At 42.5% G+C, this 25,820-nt stretch overlaps 1 protein-coding gene across 1 annotated transcript in view; it reads right to left on the bottom strand.

Moving 5' to 3' along the window:
• Positions 1-24,829, bottom strand: part of LOC311242067 (formin-2-like) — a gene marked incomplete at its 5' end in the record, with an annotated part of 151,592 nt that extends 126,763 nt beyond the window's left edge. Inside the window, 3 exons of the mRNA XM_084331018.1 lie at positions 15,869-16,149; positions 22,920-23,382; positions 23,533-24,829. Of these exons, the coding sequence (XP_084187144.1) occupies positions 15,869-16,149; positions 22,920-23,382; positions 23,533-24,829 (2,041 nt within the window). The remainder of the gene's footprint in view (positions 1-15,868; positions 16,150-22,919; positions 23,383-23,532) is intronic.
• Between the last annotated feature and the right edge of the window lie 991 nt (positions 24,830-25,820).

Raw genomic sequence — 25,820 nt, 5'->3', positions numbered from 1 at the left:
CGACTTACAGACCAGACAACTTACAACTTACAGACCACACAACTTACAGACCACACAACTTACAGACCAGACAACTTACAGACCAGACGACTTACAGACCAGACAACTTACAGACCAGACAACTTACAGACCAGACGACTTACAGACCACACAACTTACAGACCACACAACTTACAGACCAGACAACTTACAGACCAGACAACTTACAGACCAGACGACTTACAGACCACACAACTTACAGACCACACAACTTACAGACCAGACAACTTACAGACCAGACAACTTACAGACCACACAACTTACAGACCACACAACTTACAGACCACACAACTTACAGACCAGACAACTTACAGACCAGACAACTTACAGACCAGACAACTTACAGACCACACAACTTACAGACCACACAACTTACAGACCAGACAACTTACAGACCACACAACTTAGACCACACAGCGCTAAAATGCCGTGATCTGGTTTTAGTCGATCCAAGACTACTCTGTTAGTTGATTAGTCACTTATTATTATTCATTGAAAATGATAAGCCTTCTGTGTACTTGCATGCGGGGAAACACACTTTTGGAGGTCATTATGTAAATTAGCTGTTCGGAGAGAAGGGGAAGAGGTTCTTTAGTTTAACGACAGGCTCCAGTCCTTTTTGTATCAACCTTTTTTCTCTCTGCATCTCTATCTATTTTTAGCGACTTGTAGCTACTGCTGACTGAAAGCAGCTGATAACAGTAGACTATAGGAGATCCTAAACACACCACTCAGCAGAGAGGCTCTGGACTCTTTAAAACTGCCCTGCTATACACTTTCTGAGCAGCTCCTATACACCTGAAGGGGGGAGGGAGGGAGGGAGGGAGGGAGAGAGGGGATGGAAGGAGAGAGGGGAGGGAGAGAGGGGATGGAAGGAGAGAAGGAGAGAGAGGAGAGAGGGAGGGAGAGGACAGATGGATGTCCCAGCTAGTAACAACAGTAACTACTCAACTACAAGTACATCAAACACACATTTCCTCGACTACTACTACAAAAACACACATCTCCTCTACTACTACTACTACAAAAACACACTTCTCTACTACCACAAAAACACACATCCCTACTACTACAAAAACACACATCTCTACTACTACAAAAACACACATCTCCTCTACTAATACAAAAACAAAACTCTATAGTTCTACTACAACACCACACATCTCCTGTACTATTACTACTACAAAAACACATCCTCTACTACTACAAAAACACACATCTCCTCTACTACTACAAAAACACACATCTCTACTACTACAAAAACACACATCTCCTCTACTAATACAAAAACAAAACTCTATAGTTCTACTACAACACCACACATCTCCTGTACTATTACTACTACAAAAACACATCCTCTACTACTACAAAAACACACATCTCCTCTACTACTACAAAAACACACATCTCTACTACTACAAAAAACACATCCTATACTACTAAAAAAAACACATCTCTACTTCAAAAACACATCTCTACTACTACAAAAACACACATCTCTACTACTACAAAAACACACATCTCATCTACTACTACAAAAACACACATCTCTACTACTACTACAAAAACACACATCTCCTCTACTACAAAAACACACATGTCTACTACAAAACACACATCTCTACTACTACAAAAACACACATCTCCTCTACTACAAAAACACACATCTCTACTACTATAAAAACACACATCTCCTCTACTACAAAAACACACATCTCTACTACTACAAAAACACACATCTCTACTACTACAAAACCACACATCTCATCTACTACTACAAAAACACACTTCTCTACTACAACAAAAAAAAAACATATCCTCTACTACTACAAAAACACACATCTCCTGTACTATTACTACTACAAAAACACATCCTCTACTACTACAAAAACACACATCTCTACTACTACTACAAAAAACACATATACTATACTACTACAAAAAACACACATCTCTACTACAAAAACACCCATCTCTACTACTACAAAAAACACATATACTATACTACAAAAACACATCTCTACTACAAAAACACACATCTCTACTACTACAAAAACACACATCTCTACTACTACTACTACAAAAACACACATCTCATCTACTACTACAAAAACACACATCGCTACTACTACTACAAAAACACACATCTCTACTACTACTACAAAAACACACATCTCCTCTACTACAAAAACACACATCTCTACTACAAAAACACACATCTCTACTACTACAAAAACACACATCAAACCCGAAGTTACAAGTAAGTAACCTACACTGGCTTCCGGTAACATTTAGAATTTATTTCAAGGTCCTCCTCCTTATATACAAAGTATAAACATTGCGATCATTTACTACTGGTCTATTGAAGGTTCCAAGCCACAGTCTAAAGAAAATCGGGGATGCAGCCTTTGCTAACTATGCACCAAAGTTATGGAACACACTACCTATGGACATTAGGGAAGCTAGATCTCTTAATATTTTCAGAAATAAGCTAAAAACGTACCTCTTCACCATAGCCTTCTAATACACCCCGCTGTTGATTGTACTGTAGCACAATTTTACTATCTATTCTACTATTCTATTATTGCACTGTATTATTGGTGTGCAAACCAGTCAACTTACAAAAAAGAGCCTGTTGGAGGATTTCAACAAGATAAATGCGACAACAGTGCAAAATATTTCACTATAATATTTCAAAGCGAAGTAAAAAATATTATAATAATTATTTGATCATGTTAAATGATCATTTGATCATGTTAAAAAAGGGGAAATAAAAAACATTTGTTAAAATATATATATATATATATCTACTGATAGAATAGAATAGATATAGAATAGAAATACTTTTATTATCCCGTGGGAAATGAGACACTGCAAATCGCTCAACATTTAAACATTTAGACAGGACAGGTCACAAATTAGAATAATAACACAAATCAACTCAAGTTGCCTAGGATAAGAGTAGAGTAAAATAAAATAGGATAAAATGAAATGAAATAAAATATACAGAAATAAATACAGTAAGAATATACTGAGCATACTGAGCATGGGGTAAACAATTTGGTCAATATAATTATAATTTAAATCTAACTAAATGAAATATGAAATATATATTCCAGTATTCAGTGTAACTAGGTGCAATATGCTTTAGGTAGTGTATTTTAGACTATTTTAGATTTTATTAGACTTAGATCAATGTCTGGCAGCCGTCGCTGCCCCCTGTTGTGGAGCCTGGAGGCCGCTAGTCGCGTCCTCCTGCCACTATTGAGCTGCCGCTCTGTGCTCAGTGATGCAGTGAGGCACAGTGATGCATTATATAGTCTGATGGCTGTTGGAATGAAGGACTTCCTGTGCCGTTCGGTGCTGCATTTGGGTAGTGTGAGCCTAGCACTGAACATGCTCCTCCTGTCAGCCAAGTGGATGGGTGGGGTTTTCACTGATGGCCTGGAGCTTAGCGAGGCTCCTCCTCTCCGCCACCCTCGCTAGAGAGTCCAGCTCAACCCCAACCACGCTGCTGGCCTTCCTGACCAGCTTATCCAGCCTGGTTGTGTCCACTGCTCTCAGTCCGCTGCCCCAGCAGGTCACAGCGTACAAGAAGGCGCCCGCCACCACCGACTCATAGAACATCCTCAACATCCTTGTACAGACATTGAAGGATCTCAGCCTTCTGAGGAAGTAGAGTCGGCTCTGGCCCTTCTTGTATAGTGCTTCTGCATGTTTTGACCCGTTCAGTTTGTTGTCGATGTGCACACCGAGGTATTTGTACACCTCAACCATGTCCACATCAACTCCCCTGATGGAAACGGGGGTCACGGGTGCACTCCTCCTCCTCCTCCCCAGCTCCACAACCAGTTCCTTGGTCTTCGCCACATTTAGCTGCAGGTGGTTTTTGTCGCACCATGTGACAAAGTCCGCTACCAGTTCCCGGTATTCCCTCTCGTCACCGTCCTTTATACATCCCACTATCGCAGAGTCATCAGAAAACTTCTGAAGGTGGCAGGACTCTGACCGATAGTGGAAGTCGTTGGTGTAGACAGTGAAGAGGAAGGGAGAGAGGACTGTCCCCTGCGGGGCCCCGGTGTTGCTGACCAGTCTGTCTGACACACAGCTCCGTAGGCGCACGTACTGTGGTCTTCCCGTCAGATAGTCCACAACCCAGGACACCAGGGGGGCCTCTACTTGCATAGATAGTGGTCTAAATACGCCGATGATCTCTACTACTACAAAAACACACATCTCTACTACTACAAAACACACTTCTCCTCTACTACAAAAACACACATATCCTCTACTACAACACACATCTCTACTACTACTACAAAAACACACATCTCTACTACTACAAAAACACATCTCTACTACTACTACAAAAACACACATATGCTCTACTACAACACACATCTCTACTACTACTACAAAAACACATCTCTACTTCAAAAACACACATCTCTACTACTACAAAACCACACATCTCATCTACTACTACAAAAACACACTTCTCTACTACTACAAAACCACACATCTCATCTACTACTACAAAAACACACTTCTCTACTACTACAAAAAAACACATATCCCATACTACTACAAAAACACATCTCTACTACAAAAACACACATCTCCTCTACTACAAAAACACACATCTCTACTACTACTACAAAAACACACATCTCTACTACTACAAAAACACACATCTCCTCTACTACAAAAACACACATCTCTACTACTACAAAAACACACATCTCATCTACTACAAAAACACACATCTCCTCTACTACAAAAACACACATCTCTACTACTACAAAAACACACATCTCCTCTACTACAAAAACACACATCTCTACTACTACAAAAAACACTTCTCTACTACAACACACATCTCTACTACTACTACAAAAAACACTTCTCTACTACAACACACATCTCTACTACTACAAAAAACACTTCTCTACTACAACACACATCTCTACTACTACAAAAAACACTTCTCTACTACAACACACATCTCTACTACTACTACAAAAACACATCTCTACTACTACAAAAATACATCCTCTACAAAAACATACATATCTACTATTACTACTACAAAAACATACATCTCTACTTTTGCTACTACAAAAACACACATCTCTACTACTACTAGGGATGGGCATTTTAAAGAAAAATCCAGATTGATTGATCGCATGCTATACTCGAGTGATCGTGTATTACTCGAAAAGGAAAAAAAACTTAAAAAAAAAAAAAAAAAAAACATATGTTTAAGGAAACCAACAAAAAGTTATAATTTTACACATACATGTGAAAAGATATGCAAAAAAAATATATATATATATATTTTTTTTTTCATAAAAATTACTAATTTCGATATTTTTTTTCTTCGATTTTTCTCATAGCTACGACTCACGCCCATCTCTAACTACTACTACCACCACTATTATAAAAACATACGTCTCATCTACAACAACTGTACAGAATAGGGTCAACTCTTATTCTCTGTACTGTAGCCTACTGACTCTCTACAGTACTCTCTACCCCCTCTCTTCTTTCTTTCACTCTCTCAATGTGTGTGTGTGTAGGTGTGTATGTGTGTGTGTGTGTGTGTGTGTACATGTGTGCTTGGCTTCAAGTTATGTAACAACAAACAACTACTACTACACCACCACACATCTCCTCTCTCTCTTTAAGGTGCCGGCCCTATTCCAGACGGTTTCAAAATATGACTTCCCAGATGGTTCTGTATAACAGAGTGAACAGACTAGGTCAGTTAACTGGGAGCTGCCCAGTACAAACAGTCAGACACTGTTGACCACTAGGAGCTGCCCAGTACAAACACAGTCAGACACTGTTGACCACTAGGAGCTGCCCAGTACAAACAGTCAGACACTGTTGACCACTAGAAGCTGCCCAGTACAAACACAGTCGGACACTGTTGACCACTAGGAGCTGCCCAGTACAACCAGTCTGACACTGTTGACCACTAGGAGCTGCCCAGTACAACCACAGTCTGACACCGTTTAGAGCCTTCAGAGCTGTATATTTGTATAGTGTTGGGACTTTATTCTTCTTTTTACTGTATGACACATTTTCTCAGGGGCTCATACAGAACCAAGCATTTCACTGTAATGTACATTGTACTTTATATGTGACAAATAAAATAAAATTTAAACCATTCGTCAGTAGGACTATTAAAAGTAAAAGCCTTTCCTTCAGAGACTAGAATAGGTCAAACGCATTACAAAAAGACAGAGGGCATTAATGAAGGCTGTGAATATGTATGAGTTTGCTGGCACAATACAGGCAGAGAGAGGGAGAAAGAAAGAGCGACCGTAAGAGGGAGAGAGAGCGTCTTGTTTTCCATTAAAACAAGTGGTCAGTAAGAGGCTGAAGGCCAGAGAGTTACATAACAACCTGGAACTCTGTGGTACCAGATCCGCCGCTAGGATACTGCTAGCTAGTCTCTTCATGCGGGGTCATCCCTATGTTCCCCGGGTCCTATGTTCCCCGATTGATTGCAAATTTTATAAGTTTTTATTATTTGATTAATTATTAATGTCCGCCTTGTTTCGAACTGGTTAAGCTTGGCGACTCTTTCGAAGTTGGTTAAGGTTAGAGTTTGGAATCAGGGCTGGTGGTCTGACTATCCATCGCTACCGGGGAACATGGGACCCGGGGAACATGGACATGCTCCCCTTCATGCTAAGTGGCTACACAGTGATGCTAGCTAGTCTCATCACGCTAAGTGGATACACAGTGATGCTAGCTAGTCTCTTCATGCTAAGTGGATACACAGTGATGCTAGCTAGTCTCATCACGCTAAGTGGATACACAGTGATGCTAGCTAGTCTTTTCATGCTAAGTGGATACACAGTGATGCTAGCTAGTCTCATCATGCTAAGTGGATACACAGTGATGCTAGCTAGTCTCTCCATGCTAAGTGGATACACAGTGATGCGGGAGCATGTCTATGTTCCCCGGGTCCTATGTTCCCCGGGTTCTATGTTCCCCGCTTTGATTGATTGATAGATTGAACATTTTAGACCACCAGCCCTGATTCCAAACTCTAACCTTAACCAGTTCGAACGAGGGCCTAAGCTTAACCATTCGAAACAAGGCGGCCATTAATAATTAATAAAATAATAAAAATTTATAAAATTTTCAATCTATTAATCAATCAAAGCGGGGAACATAGAACCCGGGGAACATAGGACCCGGGGAACATAGGGATGATCCCAGTGATGCTAGCTAGTCTCTTCATGCTAAGTGGATACACACAGTGATGCTAGCTAGTCTCTCCATGCTTAGTGGATACACAGTGATGCTAGGTAGTCTCTTCATGCTAAGTGGATACACAGTTATGCTAGCTAGTCTCTTCATGCTAAGTGGATACACACAGTGATGCTAGGTAGTCTCTTCATGCTAAGTGGATACACACAGTGATGCTAGCTAGTCTCTTCATGCTAAGTGGATACACACAGTGATGCTAGGTAGTCTCTTCATGCTAAGTGGATACACAGTGATGCTAGCTCGTCTCATCATGCTAAGTGGATACACACAGTGATGCTAGCTAGTCTCTTCATGCTAAGTTGATACACAGTGATGCTAGGTAGTCTCTTCATGCTAAGTGGATAGACAGTGATGCTAGCTAGTCTATTCATGCTAAGTGGATACACAGTGATGCTAGCTAGTCTCTTCATGCTAAGTGGATACACACAGTGATGCTAGCTAGTCTCTTCATGCTAAGTGGATACACAGTGATGCTAGCTAGTCTCTTCATGCTAAGTGGATACACACAGTGATGCTAGGTAGTCTCTTCATGCTAAGTGGATGGGTCAATGACGTGACGCCTATTTTTTCTGTCCCACTGAATTTCTTACCTTAAAAAAAACATAAAAATTCATAAAACGATTACATGTATCTCTAATACCTTCCCCATATACAGACCCACTCTAACTCATCCAAACATTTGAGTTATTGGTCATTTTTCTGCTATCTGAAGTGTCAAATGTCCATGTGGGGTGACCGTCCAGCATTGACTTCTATTTGGACAACCGGCTTAAAATCACTTTAAATCTATTTAAATATTTCCCTTGCCCTATTTGGCATAATTTCAAACATGTTTTGCATTCATTGACAACATTATGAAGCATTTGCACATATACTTCCATCATAATATACAAACGAATGTTGTCCGCATATGTTAATTTTATGAAATATCATCTGGGGCGACCATCAAGAAAACACAATTGTGGGACTTTTATTTTGAAACCACCTCAAGGACAGGATGTTGCATCAGCCAGTCACATGTGAGGGACCCAGAGAAACAACTAGCAGGTTAGTAAGTCTCTTTCATATTGGCAAATACATCAATTTTTTAACTGCTGTAATGTAGTTGCCACTTTTGGATGTCTTGTGGGACGACCGCCCCAAAACTGTGAATAATACGTTTTATCTGAACATCTATATTTTGATGATGAATTTGATAGTGACATGTGGTAAGAGCTAGCTAGTTTGGTTTCTGTAGCTAATGGTTAGCCTGTAATATTTGACTGACCTTAAAAACATCATCTGGGCGACCGAGTATCATGTGGGGCGACCACTGCTGAGTGTTTTAGATGATAGATATATGTCCTGTATTTGTAGTTTCTGTATATTTATATTTTATTCATGATTTATATACATAAAGTTCTTTGTTTTAGCATAACTCTTTGTATACTTTAACATATATTTTTCAACATTTCTGTAATTTTTCATTCCTATTTAGGAATTAACGTTTCTTTTTTAGTATTGTACAATCTTACGAGAATCTTTTTTAAACGGTATAGCATGACATTCCATTTAGGTAATTGTACATGTATTAGTCATGTTTAACTAGTTTAACCTATTTTCTAGATGGCACAAACAAGCAAACAGAAGACTGCTCACTACAGACAGCGGGTCAATGCAGACCCTACAGCAAGAGCTGACTATCTTGCCAGGAAAAGAGAAGGTAAAAAAAATATAGGTAGGTAACATGCAGTATATTTTTCTCTGGTGTATTTCAAACTGTCATGTTAGTAGGATTAGGAATGACCTTTTCTGTAATATCTTGAACTTAAGTTTGTATGTAATTTAGCCCACCATAATCAGTATCACATTATACACCATTGTTTCAGCTACCAGAGAAGAAAACAACAGGGCAAGATTCCATATGTGAAGTCAGATGAGCTATCGGAGAGGGAGAAGGCTGCATCCAGAGGTTACAGGGAGAAGGAAAAAGATGGAAAAGGCGATGCTGGACCTGACACCACTATCCATGGAGAACACTCCACCAGTTCTGGCTGGTGTAGAAGTAGAGAAGAGCAGCAGGGCAAGCTGTGGTGGATCCCCTACCTCTAAATGAGGATTTGAATCACTAACATTTACTTTGATTCTACAGTAGGTTTAACATCCCTTGAAACCATAGGTTATATACCCAGCTCATGATCAACAGTGACATATTTCAACAATAAATGTTCAGTGGATTGCACTGTGCAACATCTCCATTATAATCTGATCAAAGTTTGTTTCGTGTTTGATATATCTTTGGGGAATGTTGACTGTAGGAGCCAAAGCTATATTGTATTGTATGAATGTTTATATGTTTATTTTTATAACCTTACATTGACACGGCATTAGGAATATTGATTGGATTTAGATAAAGTCATTGAACCGTCTTTTTGTCATAATAGCACATTCTAGAACATTTGTGATGTCACAGTATGATGTTGTTCAATTATCTAGCAGTCACTGTCAATATGTCAACTAGATCTCCCCATTGAAAGGGTGCAGGCGATCAACTGTTTATACCGGACCAAAGGAAACAATTCAGACTCTTGCTTGAACGTTATTTATTTAGGATATCCCATCCAAACGCTCCAATATTCCACTGTCACTTGACTAATAGCCACCAGATGGTCAATTTAGACAGCTCGTAGCTGGTAGCATTAGTCCTTAGTTAGCAGCATTTAGCATTTAGCAGCTTGGTAGTAGTAGTGGCATTTAGCCAGTTAGTAGTAGCTGTCAGCATTTAGCATCGGTCAGTAGATTATTTACCTATACAAAACAGGAAACAAAACGGCATCCATTAGCCACATGCGCTACATACATAAATGATAGTTATGAACAGAGTCAGTGCATACAAGAGATGATACAATGCAACGTACCGTTAGCCAGTTAGATCGCCCACGGGGCTTTTCTCATTACAGGCATATGGCTACGTGTGTCGCTTAAATAGTGCGTCACAGAGACGCTGAATCGGCCTCACCTGTCCAAATCTCAGTCCCCAGGCATCCTACAGTTGCAGGAAACGCCCACTAGGTGGCACCAGGTGATAAATAATACTTGTATAATAAGTGCCCCTATAATAATGATAATAATAATAATATCTCTGTAGGAAAGGCGCTGGATAATTCTCCAGATGTCATGACTGAACGTTCTAGAACATTTGTGATGTCACAGTATGATGTCATGATAGAACGTTCTGGAACATTTGTGATGTCACAGTATGATGCCATGACCGAACGTTCTAGAACATTCGTGATGTCACCGTATGATGTCATAACCGAACATTAATCATTTAACTTAAATGTAAAAAATATCAGTGTTTTGTTTTTTGGTGTGCTTCTTATTCTAGGTGTTCAGGTTGCCTGATTTGTTAAAAACATGCACGTGTACCTCAATTTGAAATGCCTGCAGTTTACCATGAGATAATATAAAAGGAACTAGGGATGGCACCAATCCGATACTCAGTATCGGTATTGGTCCGATACTGGCCAAATTCACAGGATTGGAGATCCGATACAGGCCGTAAAGCATGCCATCACGTGAACAGTAGTAGCGTGACAACAACGTTAGCATTAACTAAACGTAAGTCAACTTGTTAGCAGCGCGCCGCGATCATGTCAGCTGTGTGGAGTTATTTTAAGCTCAAAGAAGAGAAAGGCAAAACAGCCTGTGGTGTTATGCTAATGTGTGTGCATTAATACGACACAGAGTACAGGCCACCATACTGGGGTCACAGACAGGTACACAGGGCAGAGTAGACTAAGAGCGGATAATAACGGACCTGTATGGTGGAGCTAACAGAATGAAGACACGCACAAACAAATACAGAGGACTTGCATGTATACTTGTGGAATAACACGACACAGCCAAGTGTAATATCTGCGACGCAAGTATTTCTAGGGGTGGCAGCAACACTGGAAACTTCAACACCACACAACACTTGCAGATTAATCATGGAAAGGGAGTATGCCGAGTTCATATGTGCAACGAATGCCAAGAGGAAAAGTTTTGTCGCAGCAGCTAACATAGCTGGAAACCATTCAGAAGCGAGACAGTAACAAAGCAAAGCTGAAGAAAACCGAGAAAATAACCACATTTATTGTGCTGGACGACCAGCTCCTTTCTGTTGTTGAAAATGTAGGTTTCCGACGCTTAGCCTCACTTCATGTTGCCAAACAGTCATTATCTCTGACACGGCTATCTCAAATAAGTACAATGTTGTGTTTCTTTTTCAAATGTAGCCAAGAGTAAAGACCTTAACCCTATCAAAACAGCAGTCAAAGTGTATATTTTCAGCACTATGTTTGTATACCAATGATTGGAAACTCTCCACGCATTGTACCGGTAAACAGACGTTTTAGACGTGAGGACAGGAAGCCGTCATGGAATCGCTGTAGTCTTATTAACGTATTAACTAAATAATTTGAACAAAATAAAAAGCAGCAGCACTATTGCATAACTGAGTCATGTGTGGTATGTATTTCTTCCTTTAGGGGAGTTTTTGATTTGGCTTTTTTTATAGATGGCTAGGTTAAACAGGTTTTTGTTTTTTAAGGGAGTATCGGATGGGTATCGGTATTGGCAGATACTCAAGGCTGTGATATCAGTATCGGACATGAATAAGTTGTATCGTGCCATCCCTAAAAGGAACTGATACAACTGTGTTGTAGTTGTTTAGCGTTGATTTCATCCATGCAACTATGTTGGTGGTTATTGTTTATTGACTATAGAACTGTGTTGGTGTTTAATTTTTATTCCATACATACAACTCTGTTTACCTTTTATTATTGACTTAAATTGTTAATCCCTGTCCAATGTGACTACCATCACAAAAGTGATGCTACTTAATCCACCTTCTCGCTCTCATACATTGACAAAACCAATGATGATATGAGGACATGAAAATGGACATTTGTGAAATGTTCAAGTTCCTGAAGCATGTAATGTGTATTGCACTTTAACTTTTTGAATGTTTAATGTTTTTAACATTTGTGATATTTGGATGTTCCTGACGAAGCTTGTAACCTACCGTGCCAAATGATTGACGGAGCTAGAGCCCCGGGAGTCGGTGTTGTATTTGTACAACACTGTGTACTTCGGTGCACACCTCACATATCGGCATGTAACTCGAGAACCGCTGAACGGATTGTGTTAACATGTTTTACTTTTGTGATATTTGAATGAATTGAAGAATATTTTTGTTGACCACTTGAAAAGATTGTAATAAAAACATTGTTCCGTTTTCTTTTGTCTGAACTGCATTGTGTAACATTTTAAATAGACTTTTAACTACTCTCATCATTTGGGGCGACCATTTGTCATGCGGGGTAACCAATGATTGTCAATAACTGTACTAAATTCAAAATAGAATATCCATCAGTTTTGGCTCAAATATTAATCACTGGTATACTATGCTTAAGTGGATACTATCTGTACACATTTTAAATCAGTTTTATGGGTTTTAGAGCATATATGGGTATTGTAACTGCATTACGAGGGAGACACTGCCATTATAGAATAAACCTGTGAAATCATGGTTTACAAAAAATTTAAGGGCACACAAGCCTGTCTTTCTTAAGATGTATATTTAATTACTGATACCTGTTAAAATATTAGTAATGTTAAGGAAATATATAAATTTTGAGATAAATTACGGTCGCCCCAAATGACTTTTATTAAGGCCATGTCCTATTAATTCAACTTTAAAAACATTAAAATCTCTTAATTTGTTTTTTTTTGCATAAATGCATGTATACACTACATTCCAAATGTTTGAAAAATGGCCAAATATATCCTTATTTTTTGTATTTTAAAATTGGCCTATTGAAAAGTCTTATCCGTCAATGACCCGGATACACAGTGATGCTAGCTCGTCTCGTCATGCTAAGTGGATACACACAGTGATGCTAGCTAGTCTCTTCATGCTAAGTGGATAGACAGTGATGCTAGCTAGTCTATTCATGCTAAGTGGATACACAGTGATGCTAGCTAGTCTCTTCATGCTAAGTGGATACACAGTGATGCTAGCTAGTCTCTTTTTTATCCACTATTTTATGCTAAGTGGATACAATAACACCGGGCTATCTGTGATTCTGCACAGTGATGCCATAGCTAGCCTCTTTATGCTAAGTGGATTAGTGATGAACCAATTAAATCAGGCCGACATCTGCCATTTTGAAATAGTCGGCATCAGCGTCCACATGGGCGATTAACAAAAATGTTAGAGCACCCCTTGTGTCAAACCCCGGAAGTGTCAATTGATAAAATAAAATCTTAAATAATAATCGTTTGATACATTTGTTGATTTTAAAATAATAAGTAGAGTACAGATCAACATGTAAAAAATAACAAACCAACCTGTATAGAATAATGAAAGACCCCCACCACCCCAACAACAGCCTGTTCAAGCTGCTGCGGTCAGGCAAGTGCCTATGCACACACGCAACAAGAACAGAGAGACTACGGCTCAGCTTCTTCCCCCAGGCCATCTGAACACTGAACTCTCCACACACAAGTACACATGAGCACACACATGCTGCAATCGCTCACACACAAACGGTCACTTTAAACAAAATGGAAAGGACACTTTAAAGCAGGGGTCTCAAACTCAATTTACCTGGGGGCCGCTGGAGGTAGAGTCTGGGTGAGGCTGGGCTGCATCAAATATTCCACAAAAAAAGGTTCTCAAGTATTCAAAAAAAAAGTACAACTGATCTAATCTTCTCAATCTTCAGAACATGAACGGTTCTTCAGAACATAGGCTTCTCAGTGGTGTCAGTGGACTCATCCACATGCAGCTATGGAAATGCACTGTGCATTTTTCTATTCTATCACAAAGCTGTTTAATCAAATCACCAGCCAGTATTTCAGTTATTCTGGTTGCTGTGCGATCTGAGGGGGATTTGCTTTTGTTTGCCTTCAAACATGGTCTCCATCACTTCAGTCATACATTATATTATGTATGCATCAGAGAGAGAGAATGGCTTGTTGTGTTTAGCCAACACCCATGCCACTGAGTGAGGACTTCGTTGCTTTTTCTCGTTGTGACATAGATTTAACAATAATTCTGCTTGCAGCTTGATATGATGATTTCATTCCATTTATTTGGAATACACTAAAGGTTGCATCACACCACACTAACCAAGCTCCTCCCACACTAACCAAGCTCCTGACCGATGGACTAGTTCCTTCTGTGTGTTTATGTTGTGCTGTGCTGTATTTATGTATTTATTATGTCATGTTGTACTGTATTATGTATCCACCCTGGCCTGTACCGATCAAGAATACCACCAACCTGGTTGTGTGGCAATAAAGGAAACTTGAACTTGAATCAAAATAACTGTTTTGTTTCGTAGTGGCATTTCAAATTGCCACTCTTCACAAGAGCTACCGTTTCTTGGCATATTAGTCACATTGGTTTGGTGCTGGGAGTCAGGATGAACGCATATTTTTTAGTCCATTCACCTTTGAATTGCAGTCGACTTTTCTTTTACTGGCCATCTTTGAACATGCCATATTTTTCTGCTGACTGCCTGCTGGCGAAACTAGGCTACATTTATCTCACAGAGATAAAACTGGGAACGAGGCTACTGTAGATGCGCCGTCAACTCTCTGCTCTGACTCGGACTAAAAGAGACGACACGCATTCCGTGAAGACCCGCCCTACTCTGCATCTGATTAGCAGACTGTGGGTGGGGGGGAAAACGCTGACGGGACGCTGAATGCGATTGGACCAGAGCAGAGTACACAGACACAGACAGTGGCAGTGCAGCCGGACATGCAGAGCACTGCTTGCAGAGGAGATAGCGAGGATGCATTTGCCTTCCACTTTACTTGGTATCACTCCGGAATCACGTTTCAACCAAGTCACTAACGTAACGTTGCAGTCATGAGCCTGCACTATGGTAGCCTACAAGTGATAAAATAAATAAAACTTCCAACTCGCGCAACGACTCTGCAAAAAGTTGCGCGCGGGCCGCACTAACACTAAACTTTGATGTCAAGTAGGGGGCCGCAACATTTCATCCAGCGGGTCGCAATTGGCCCGCGAGTTTGAGACCCCTGCTTTAAAGGAACAAGGAAAATAAAGGAAAATAGGAAATTTAAGGAAATAACCGATGTGGTTCTTGTATAGTATAGTTTAGATATAGCAAGTATAGCATAAGGATATAGAGTAAAAACTGTATATTGTATAGTAGTGTACATAGGACCCAGTGCCTTACATCCGTAGCTAACATTGTATTGCACTATCTCAGGACTTTAGCATATCTATTTTATCATGCCCATTTTATGTCTATTTCATTACCTGTTTTTGGGTTAGGTTTTTTTTGGGGGGGAAACCCCACATATATCGGTATCGGTTGATATCGGTATCGGAAATTAAAAGTTGGACAATATCGGTATATCGGATATCGGTAAAAAAGCCAATATCGAACATCCCTACATATAAACATGTTGTAATGTCTCTTCTCTCTGAACAAACCAACCTGAACACAAACAGTCTACTGCCTCCTTCTCTACTCACCGGTGAAGACGTCTTGGAATCCGCAGGTGGACACCTGTCCACACGAGGACCTCCTAGTGGGACAGATGGGCTGGCTGCCCCCCCTCAGGATGTCCTGGGAACCCCCGTACCCCTCCAGCAGGTACTCCCCGGAGCCCCCCGCTGAGCCCCCCCCGTCCTCCGCCCGGCTCCTCAGTCTCCTCTCCAGCTCCAGCTCTTCCGTCCAGTCGGCCGAGCGGCTCAGAGGCCGGGCCAGGCCGTGGGATAGGCGCCTGGGGAGGCGTCGTCGCTCTGCCAGCGTCCTGGAACACCGTGAGTCATACAGGTAACGTTTTATTAACACTTTATCCACAGGGTTCCCGCAGACATTGCAAAATGAAATTCAAGGACTTTCAAGTACTTTCCCAAGCACTATTTTTCATTTTACCTCAATGGAGGCCAAACCCGAGATAAGTCGGGCTAACTCGCCATGCGTTGGGCGCCATACCCGAGATTTCTCGGATTTTGGTCGGTTATTCTTTTATTCGATATTTGTATTCATTATTCATCCAGGGACCTTGATGTTACCATAGGGAATGAGTCTGAGGTTGCCAAAGTGCAATACCGGCCGCATCCAGCTAGATGTCGGTATCGAGCACCCTTTGTAACCTTGTATCTTGGCCTGTGGAACGGCCAAATGTCTCCGGTTTCACTTTTCCTTGTCGGGCGAGGCGAGCAGTTCTCCCGGTTCTATTGAAGCGTGTCAAATATCCCTGATCCATATGTTGTGGTGGGTTATGCCATGGACCAAATGGACATTGGATGTACTGTACCAGATGGCGATCAAACAATTGGAATATTATTTTTGGAATACTCCCGATCACAGGTAAGGACTATCTGACGTCAATTTGAGCCTGATCCTGCAATGCTTTTACACAGATCGGGCTGATATTTGTAGTGTTCAATACGAATGCCGTTACTGACAATCAAATAATCAGAAAGACCCCACCCCTTCATGCATTCATGATGGAACATAATACCTATGATATAGATTTGATTTAGGAATAATAGCGTGTACAGGCAAAAAACGGCAACATCTATAGTAGAATTGATGTGTAAGGCTATAACTCAGCATTTCGGGAATTACCCTAGGCCGCTCTAAAACCATACTTATATTCACCACGGTATAACACGGGAACGAATGGATGGAAAAATGCATTCTTTTTCACATATTAAATGATAGATAGGTGATGTCAAATGGGCCATAGTATTGGTCTATCTATAGCTATAATATAGAATATAGTTATAGCTCTACAAACAAGGTGACACACTCCTATCTTTTAAAGCGCGGCCTTGCTACGACGGCCCGACTAATAGCTGGCGCTGAATGAGTTAAAAAGGGCATTTAAAAGGATACAATTTGCTTTTATAGAAAAAAAATCTGATCCAATATTTATGGCTTAAGTTAAAACCAATTTCCGACAATTAGTTACACTTTAAATAAATTTAAAAACTATTTTATCATGGATGAACAAAACTTTCAATGTGAATGGTTGATTTGAATTTCAATGACTTTAAGCACCTTGTTAAAAAATGGGCTGTTTTCAAGGAATTCCAGGCTTCGACTTTTTTTTGGTAAAAAATCAAGCACTTTAAGCACTTCAAGGACCTTGTGCGAACCTTGTTATCCAGAGTAGAATTGGGAGTAGGAGGATTATACATTAATAGTTTTTATATTGAACTGAATTAGAAGGTGTGTCCAAACTTTTTACTTGTACTGTATATATATATATATATATATATATATATATATATGTGACTAGCCGTAGACAGCAGGGACTTGATGAGGCATCTTCACATTTTTTTTTTTTTTACATATTATAAAAGTACAGATTCCTACCTTCAAAATAAGCCATCACTTTAACATTTTGGTGGGATACTTTTCAAGCTACTTCCTATGAATCATGGTGATTATCACAAAACCTAATCAGAGAAAATGACCTTGACATTTTTACACTTAGTGTTAAAAAACTACAACCCTACCCAGAATGCATTGTAATCCATAGCCCCCTCTCTCTCTGGGGGCAATTAACACCTTGCTGCGTTCTAGTCAGGCTCTTTGTTATGACAATGACTCTGTCTTGTGGCATTATAAAACACAACACCCATGAAGGAAAAGTCATGATAGTTTATTTAATTTAGTGTGGTAGTGAAACGTTAACCTTCTGTAGTGTGGTAGTGAAAAGTTTACCTTCTGTGTGTGTGGTAGTGAAAGGTTAACCTTCTGTAGTGTGGTGGTGAAAGGTTAACCTTCTGTAGTGTGGTAGTGAAAGGATTATGTCTGTTTTAATTTAATAAGTGGTCTTTAATGTCAGTAGTCTACCAGACCAGACTATATTTTTAGGAAGGAGGTTGAAGAGTATCTTGACTTGACTTTGCATTAGCACTGTCAAAACGCTGTTTATATTACCCATCAATGGCCATCAACTTAATGACGTCACCGCCGTGGTGGCCTGACCAATAAGCATCCAGATGTAAAATACGCATAAAATATAGCCACTAATACTATTCTGGGAAGATAATTAATCTGTAATGCAACCGAGTGACGGATCTCGTCGGGGCAGGTAGCATTATGTCGGGAAAAATGAAATGAAAAAGAAAATGTGAATTAAATAAGTTAAAACGAAGTTTAGCCTGTTTTAGAAGCCTATATCCATGCATAATGCGTGAATAACACGAGCAGACGGGGAGGGGGAGGGGGGGTTTGGTTTGGGAGGCAGAGAGAGAGAGGAGAGAGGGCAGGAGAGACACACGGAGAGAGAGATGGTGAGAGAGAGACACAGAGAGAGAGAGAGCAGGAGAGAGAGATTATTATACACACGCGTCTAACCTGACTTGTTTGTTATTTTCTTTGAGTTTTCCCTATTGAATGAATTTACTTTCTTATGGCATTAGGTTGCAATAAATCCACTTGAACGAAATTTGTTCGCTCATAAAATTTGTGACATTCTAAATGCGTTTGAATGTTGTTTAATGACAAAACGACCCGATTCGCTTTTATGATGAAGGTTTCGGAGTCAGTGCGACGCTAATAGACACTGGCGTTTGTCACAACTTAAGTTGCTATAACTTATAACGTTAAGATAAGTGTATTAAAATGTTTCTTTCTCTCCGCTATTAAGAAAGGAGAGCTATCCTTGTGTGTGTTTCAACACCTCGCTAAGTACCTTTTATGCATGACATGCGCAGACAGACGACACCCAGCTTATTAAGCCCTCGTTTGTAGTCTTTGCCACAGTATTGAGACACAATACTGTCGGACAAATAACAATAATTAACTCATTTACAAGTTGTAATAAGGGAACAGAGCAATGACATTTCAAAGCAGTCAAAAAAGTCAAAAAAGCTGTCAAAAAAAGCAGTCAAAAAGTGTATAATTATATACACACAAATTTCAAAAAGTGCAATATGAAGCTTTTGAAATTAGTTTACTTATGAATTATGGTTGTATGTCTCTATGCATAGTCATATTTGTCTGATGTCCTTTTTACTAACTGTATAAATGATTATATATATTTTTTTCTTTTTTGTTTACACTGTTATCGCAGACTGATTCCTAGTAAATGTTCCCCTCAGGGACAATAACGTTTATTCTTATACACACACTGTAAATCCTTTGAAAATACTGTATATACATTAATAATAATGAATATACTTTATAATAATTAACTACTGAAACTTCTATATAGCCTAGAGTAGCACATAGTACTTGTATGTGTAATGTACTTCACAATATTGAAACAGATCCTTCAAGCACAATCTCAAAACATGGTTAAGAAATAATTACACATGTGAACAGCCCTTCAGAACCCTAACCCTGTCTGCTTGCTTGCCTACAGTACATGTATGATTGTGTGTACCCAATACGTCTTATCATTGTTTGTACATTGTCTGTATGTCTGCTTATGTTTGTACATGTCTGCTAATATATGTGCTGCCATACATAGCTCTCATGTCTGTTTGTCTGCATACAGAGTATATGATACAGATAACATAATGTAATCAATGTGCTCTTTAGCCAAATTTGACTCATATTTTGCATGATGTGTTTTTAACCTATTCCTAATTAACTGGTTGTATGCTATATATATATTATGCTTTATTTTTCAGCTGCTTTTTAACACCAGGCCCAGGGACAACTGAAAATTTGCTTTGGCTACTAACACTGTCTCACACATTTACAGTAATGTTGTCATGTTGATTAATGTGTGTTGTCCCTCTTCAAATAAAGTCTAAACTACTTCTTCCGATTCATGTTCTTACTGTATGCACATAAGTCATGGAATGTCCAACATCCTCATTGAGCAAAGCATACAATAATATGAACACCTTTAAGTAATTTTAAGTCAAACATTTTTTTTTTTGAAGTAGCCTAATCTGAATCTGTTTTAATGGGGGGGGGGCGGCTGTGTTGTTCACTACCTATTTACTTACTAATCCAACCAGTGACATGCTGCATATCCATGACAACAAAAAGATGGCCGCCTCCATTAGACGGATATCTTCAAGTTAGGCTACTTCAGAATCATAAAACAAGTTTAATCAAATGAGTCATGTTCTCCTTCATCTTGTGATATCAGAGCCATCACTGTCACAACTCGGGACTTGAGAACTAGAGACTCACATCACCAATACCGACTATCTTGTTTCTTTGCACTAGAGACTCATATCACTGGACTATCTTGTGTTCGTACTTTTTATATTATTATACTGTATTTGTAGGGTGACCATATTTTGATTTCCAAAAAAGAGGACATGCTGGCCCCAGCCTCGAGATACTTAATGATACTTTGCACAATCGAAGCGGGCATGGCCACCTTCATTTCACTATGTCTTGTGTACTGTACTGTATGTGATGAATAAACCTCTTGAATCTTGAATCTCTACTCAAAGTTTACTCAAAGATGCCTTTATTGTTTTAACATATGCTTGGAAACATGCACCCAGAAAAGCGGCAATTTTTTTTTATACTTGAACTTGAGGACTGCATACTTTTTTTGCAAAGCTTATCTTTATACATTATGCTTATAGCACATGCATAAGCCTGGTCTCTTTTGAAAGATAACATTCTGAAGTTACTAATGCAAAAAAGGAAAAGCACTTTTAGTGCTAATGAAATAGAGTAGCATATAGGTCTGAACTTGAGTTGAACGTGAACTTGTGTACTAAAAAATTTCTGCAGTGGTTGCAATATCCCAAATTTAACCACATAACATGCGCCCAGGAAAAGTGCCAATTTATTTTTACTTGAACTTGAGGACTGCATACATTTTTTGCAAAGTTTATCTTTATACGTTATGCTAGCACATGCATAAGCCTGGTCTCTTTTGAAAGATAACATTCTGAAGTTTCGTACACAATAAAGAAAAATCACTTTTAGTGCTAATGAGTAACATAGGGCTGAACATGAGTTGAACTTGTGTACTCACATTTTTGTGTAGTATAGTTGCAATATTCCAAAATAATATATATATTTTTTGTATAAGCTGGAAAACACCGCAAATCCATAGCCTGAAGGGACATGGGCCTGAAGGGACATTAACGTGTGTTGTCGGGCCTTACAAATACATTTGATTTTGATTTGATTATCAATAAGGTAGGATATCTGGAACACACAAACACTATTTTTTAAATCACATGCCATGAAACTCTGGGACCTGGCTGAATTTAAGACTGCACAAATCATGTTTAAAGCACGAAACAATTCAATCCCGGGTATCATCCAAAAATTCTGTTACAGAGAGGGGGGTTACAATTTAGAGGAGAGTCTAACTTCAAGAAACAGGCTGTTCATTCAACAATGTATGTATATTTCAGTTTGTGGAGTGAATATGAGTTGCATAAGATAATAGAGTGTGAAGGTATACTGAATACTGTATCTGTATGTCATGTATGTCATATGTTATGATGAATTGAAAATGGGGGACCCTGATGTAAACCAGACGAAAGTCTTTCTCTGGTCTGCATCCCCTTAACAATTGTGTGTATTGAGCCGTACTGTATTGTACCCATTCTGCAATCTGTTAATAAAGTTTTCAATCAATCAATCAATCAAGGGGGTAGGAATACATACGTTTACACTTCATTCTATACTCCTGCTTGTTTGTTTTTTAATCTGTTTATTACTTGTTTTTTATTATTATTTATTTTCAATTTATGTTCGAAATAAATAAACGCATTCATTCAAGATATTGTGCGAGTCTGATCCCCTCGCGGATCTCACAGCTATGCCCGCACAGTGCAATACTCCAATTCAGCCATTGGCAATTCAGCCATTGGGTGGGTGGCGCTGCCGAGCGGCCCTTACAGCGCGGCCGTCAGTGCGCGGCCCTGAGAGCGCCGCTGGCTCTGCGGCTCTGCAGCTGCATGCTTCTCCGGGAGTAATCTGGCGAGCCATGTAAAAAGTCGCACGCCTGACATATCGGCATGTAACTCGAGAACCGAGGCATGGATTTTGGCGATTCAGATGTCATTCGAACGGCAACGAATAGTGCTTTAATTCAGTAATTTATATGTTCGGCGAAAAAAGCAGTCCCTAGCCTTCAGATGCTCGCAAAGTGCCGTGAAACTGAAACTGAAAAACAATGAAACCCCGGACATTTCCATGAATTTATAAACCCCCCCCCGGACAGGGCGTGAAAAGAGGGCATGTCCGGGCAAAAGAGGACGTTTGGTCACCCTAGTATTTGTATCTATACCTTATTAAGTGTATCTATAGTGTATATAGATACTGGACTGTATAGGACTGTGAAGCTATGCATCCCCCACCCATGCTGCTTTGACACCCGAATTTCCCCAAGGGGATCAATAAAGGATCATATTATCTTATCTCAGCGGTGGGTATCTGGGAGTCTGGCTGTGGTGCGGGTTTGATTGATTGATTGAAAACTTTAATTAACAGATTGCAGAACGGGTACAATACAGTACGGCTCAATACACACAATTGTTAAGGGGATACAGACCAGAGAAAGACTTTCGTCTTGTTTACATCAGGGTCCCCCATTTTCAATTCATAATGAATTGGGTCTCTCACCTGTGACCTGCTGCCTCGTGGGCCCTGCGCCGGGCCAGCGGGCTGTGGGAGGGCGACAGGCCCGGGGAGTGACCCGGGGAGCTGAGCTGGCGCGTGGTGGTCTTCACATAGGACGGGAAGATGGGAGGGTAGGGCTTCACCACAGAGGAGGAGGAGGAGGGGGGGCCGCCGCCGTTGGCCGAGGAGGAGAGGGTGGACTTGAGGAGGCGTGTGGCCAGCGTGGGGCTCTCCTGCGGGGGCCACTGGGTGAAGGAGACGCTGCTCTTCCTGCTGCGCTGCTGGACGGCGGGGGGGAGCGAGGTGGAGGCGGAGTGCTCGGGTTCCGACCCGGCACTCAGACAGTCCTCCAGGGACTCGGCGCTCGTCCCCGTGCCCAGCCGACCCTCCCCTTCCTCGGACGCCGTCTCCGAGCATAGCCCTTGTCGGGGCTCCTGGCTCCCGGAGCCCTCAGAGCCGTGGCCGTCTGTGGGGGGAGTAGGCAAACGCAGCAGGCCATTCTCCTCCTCCTCCTCCTTCTCCCTCTCCTCATCCTCCTCCCCCTCCCTCTCTTTTCCCCCCCCTCGCTCCTCCTGTCCTCCCTCATCAGGAGGTTCTACCGCGCTCTCAAACGAGCCAGTGAGGGCCAGGCTGTTAGCGCTGGTCGTCTTGGTGACAGGGCCATTCGCTGCTGCCCCCGTATGGGTCTCCATGGCGACGGCAGTGAGGGGAGGGGAGGGGGGGGGCTGCTGCTGCTGCAGCGGAGCATGCTGGTCCTTTGTCCCCGTGGCAACACAAAGAGAGGCCTGGGAAGCGTGCGCCGCCTCAGGCACCCTCTCTCTCATCCCTTTCACTCCCTCTTCTGCATTTAGCCGTGGTGGTGTCACAGTCTCCTCCTCTCCCCTCTCCTCTCTCTCTCCCTCTTCTGCATTTAGCCGTGGTGGTGTTACAGTCTCCTCCTCTCCCCTCTGCTCTCTCTCTCCCTCTTCTGCATTTAGCCGTGGTGGTGTTACCGTCTCCTCCTCTCCCCTCTCCTCTCTCTCCGTGCCCAGGGAGAGGTGCAAGGATGGATGGGGAAGGAGGCCATTCTGCCTGGCGGACCCAGAGAGCGGAGGACCGGTCTCGAGGAACGACAGCGCGTCCGAGCCCAACTCCAACTCCGGAGTGAGCTCGATCGACTCGGGAGGGGTTAACTTGACATCTCCTCCTCCACCACCTCCGCTCTGCTTTCCTTCTCCTGGTCCCCAGTCCGGCTCGCCCCCTCCCCCAGAGATGGAGTTCCCTCCCCCCTGCTGCTGGTGGTGCAGCTTGATGGCCAGCTGGATGTCCGCTAGCAGGTCCTCGTGGTCGGCGGCTGAGTGGAAGCTGTAGATATCGGTGTCGGAGCCGGAGCTACCTCCCTTCGGCCCGCCCTCCTCCCCGACGGGGGAGGTGGTGTTGTTCACCGGCCGCTTCTTCTTCTCCTCCTCCTGCTGCCGCCGCCGCTCTCCCTCTCTCACTATTCCTCTTTCTCCCTCTTTTTTGCCCATTTTCTCTTTCTTCTTCTCGGAGGAGGAGAGGCGCTCCGTCGCCTCCGTGTCCGACTGGCCAAGCTCGTCGGCAGAGAGGTCCGGTGTCTTGGTGTCCAGGCCGTCCTGCTGAGACGAGGCGTTCAACAACACGTCCTCCCTGGAACCCCCTCCTCCCTTCCCCTTCAGGTTGCTCTTCCTCTTACGGATGGAGAACACAGACGACTTGGACTCGGACTTGTTTTTCTTTTTACCCTGCTGCTCCCCTTTTCCTCCGTGCCTGCCGTTCTTCTTCCCCCCTCCTCTCTTTGTGGCCTCTCCTCCTCCGTCTCTCCATCCCTCGTCAAGAGCAGGGTTGCTGCTTCCATCCCCCGATGCAGCTGCAGAGGACGCAGCCTTCCTCAGCTTGGCCTCCTGGTTCCCCATGGCGGCGGTGGTGGGTCTGTGGCTGCACCCTCCCTCACCTCTCAGCCCATGCCCGGGAGGAGAGCTCTGGCCTGGGCAGGATCGCGGCCGCTTGCAGCTGGGGAGGGAGGAGGAGAGTCTGTCGTCGGTGCCCGATGATCCGCGCTTGCTGTGTCCCGAGGAGGAGAGGAGACGGAGGCGGTGGTCGTCACGGTGATGCTCTGGCTTTAGCAGCGGCGATGTGCACACGGAGGCAGGAGAGACGTAGGTCTGCTGTGCCTGCTCTCTCTCGCTCTCCCTCCTCCTCCTCCACCACTCGTTTCTCTTTCCGTGTTCCTCTCCTCCTCCTCCCCCCTCCCCTCCTCCCCCCTCCCCTCCCCGCGTGCCTAATGGAGTGACGCAGGCTGCGGCGCGTGCCCCGGGGGGGGGGGCCTCATGCCTTCGGATTGTTGGGCCACAACAACGCGGCTGGCGGGGGCTGCCGCGTTGTTGTGCGGCTGCGCGGAGCAGAGAGCGAGAGAGAGACAGCGGCCGGGCGAGCGACGGGGGGGAGCAGCGGGGGGAGGAGGGAGAGAGAGACAGGCGTGCAAGGGAGGAGCAGAGGGAGGGAGACAGGCAGGACCGGGAGGGAGAGGGAGAGGAGGGCGATAGGAGACAGGATGGAGACAGTACGACATCAGGAAGCTGCCGGGACCAATATTGATGACACCGGCCATTGTCCCACTGGTGCTTGCGATGTGTTTGTGGGGGACGGGGTGGGGGTGTGTGTGGGGGTGGGGGTGGAGAGAGTTTGGAGAGGGGATGGGGGTGGGGCTGCAGAGAGAGCCGTCCGATTGGCTGAGAGCAGGGGAAATGCTGAGGGCTGACGCAGGCGTCTGGGGAGGACAGAGTGTGATACTGGTAGTCGCCGTCACTGCTGCTTCGGAAGATGTGCTTCCTGACCGCGTCTCCCTTCACTCTCAGGCTCCTGTTCACACGCACCAGGGTGCTGAGCGCAGGGCGGAACACCTTC

Source organism: Notolepis coatsorum, assembly GCF_963971535.1.
Source record: "Notolepis coatsorum genome assembly, chromosome: 15".
In the NCBI taxonomy this organism is placed as follows: Eukaryota; Metazoa; Chordata; class Actinopteri; order Aulopiformes; family Paralepididae; genus Notolepis; species Notolepis coatsorum.
The sequence above is the reverse complement of the archived record's forward strand: the minus strand, read 5'-3'. Positions and strand labels throughout refer to the sequence as shown.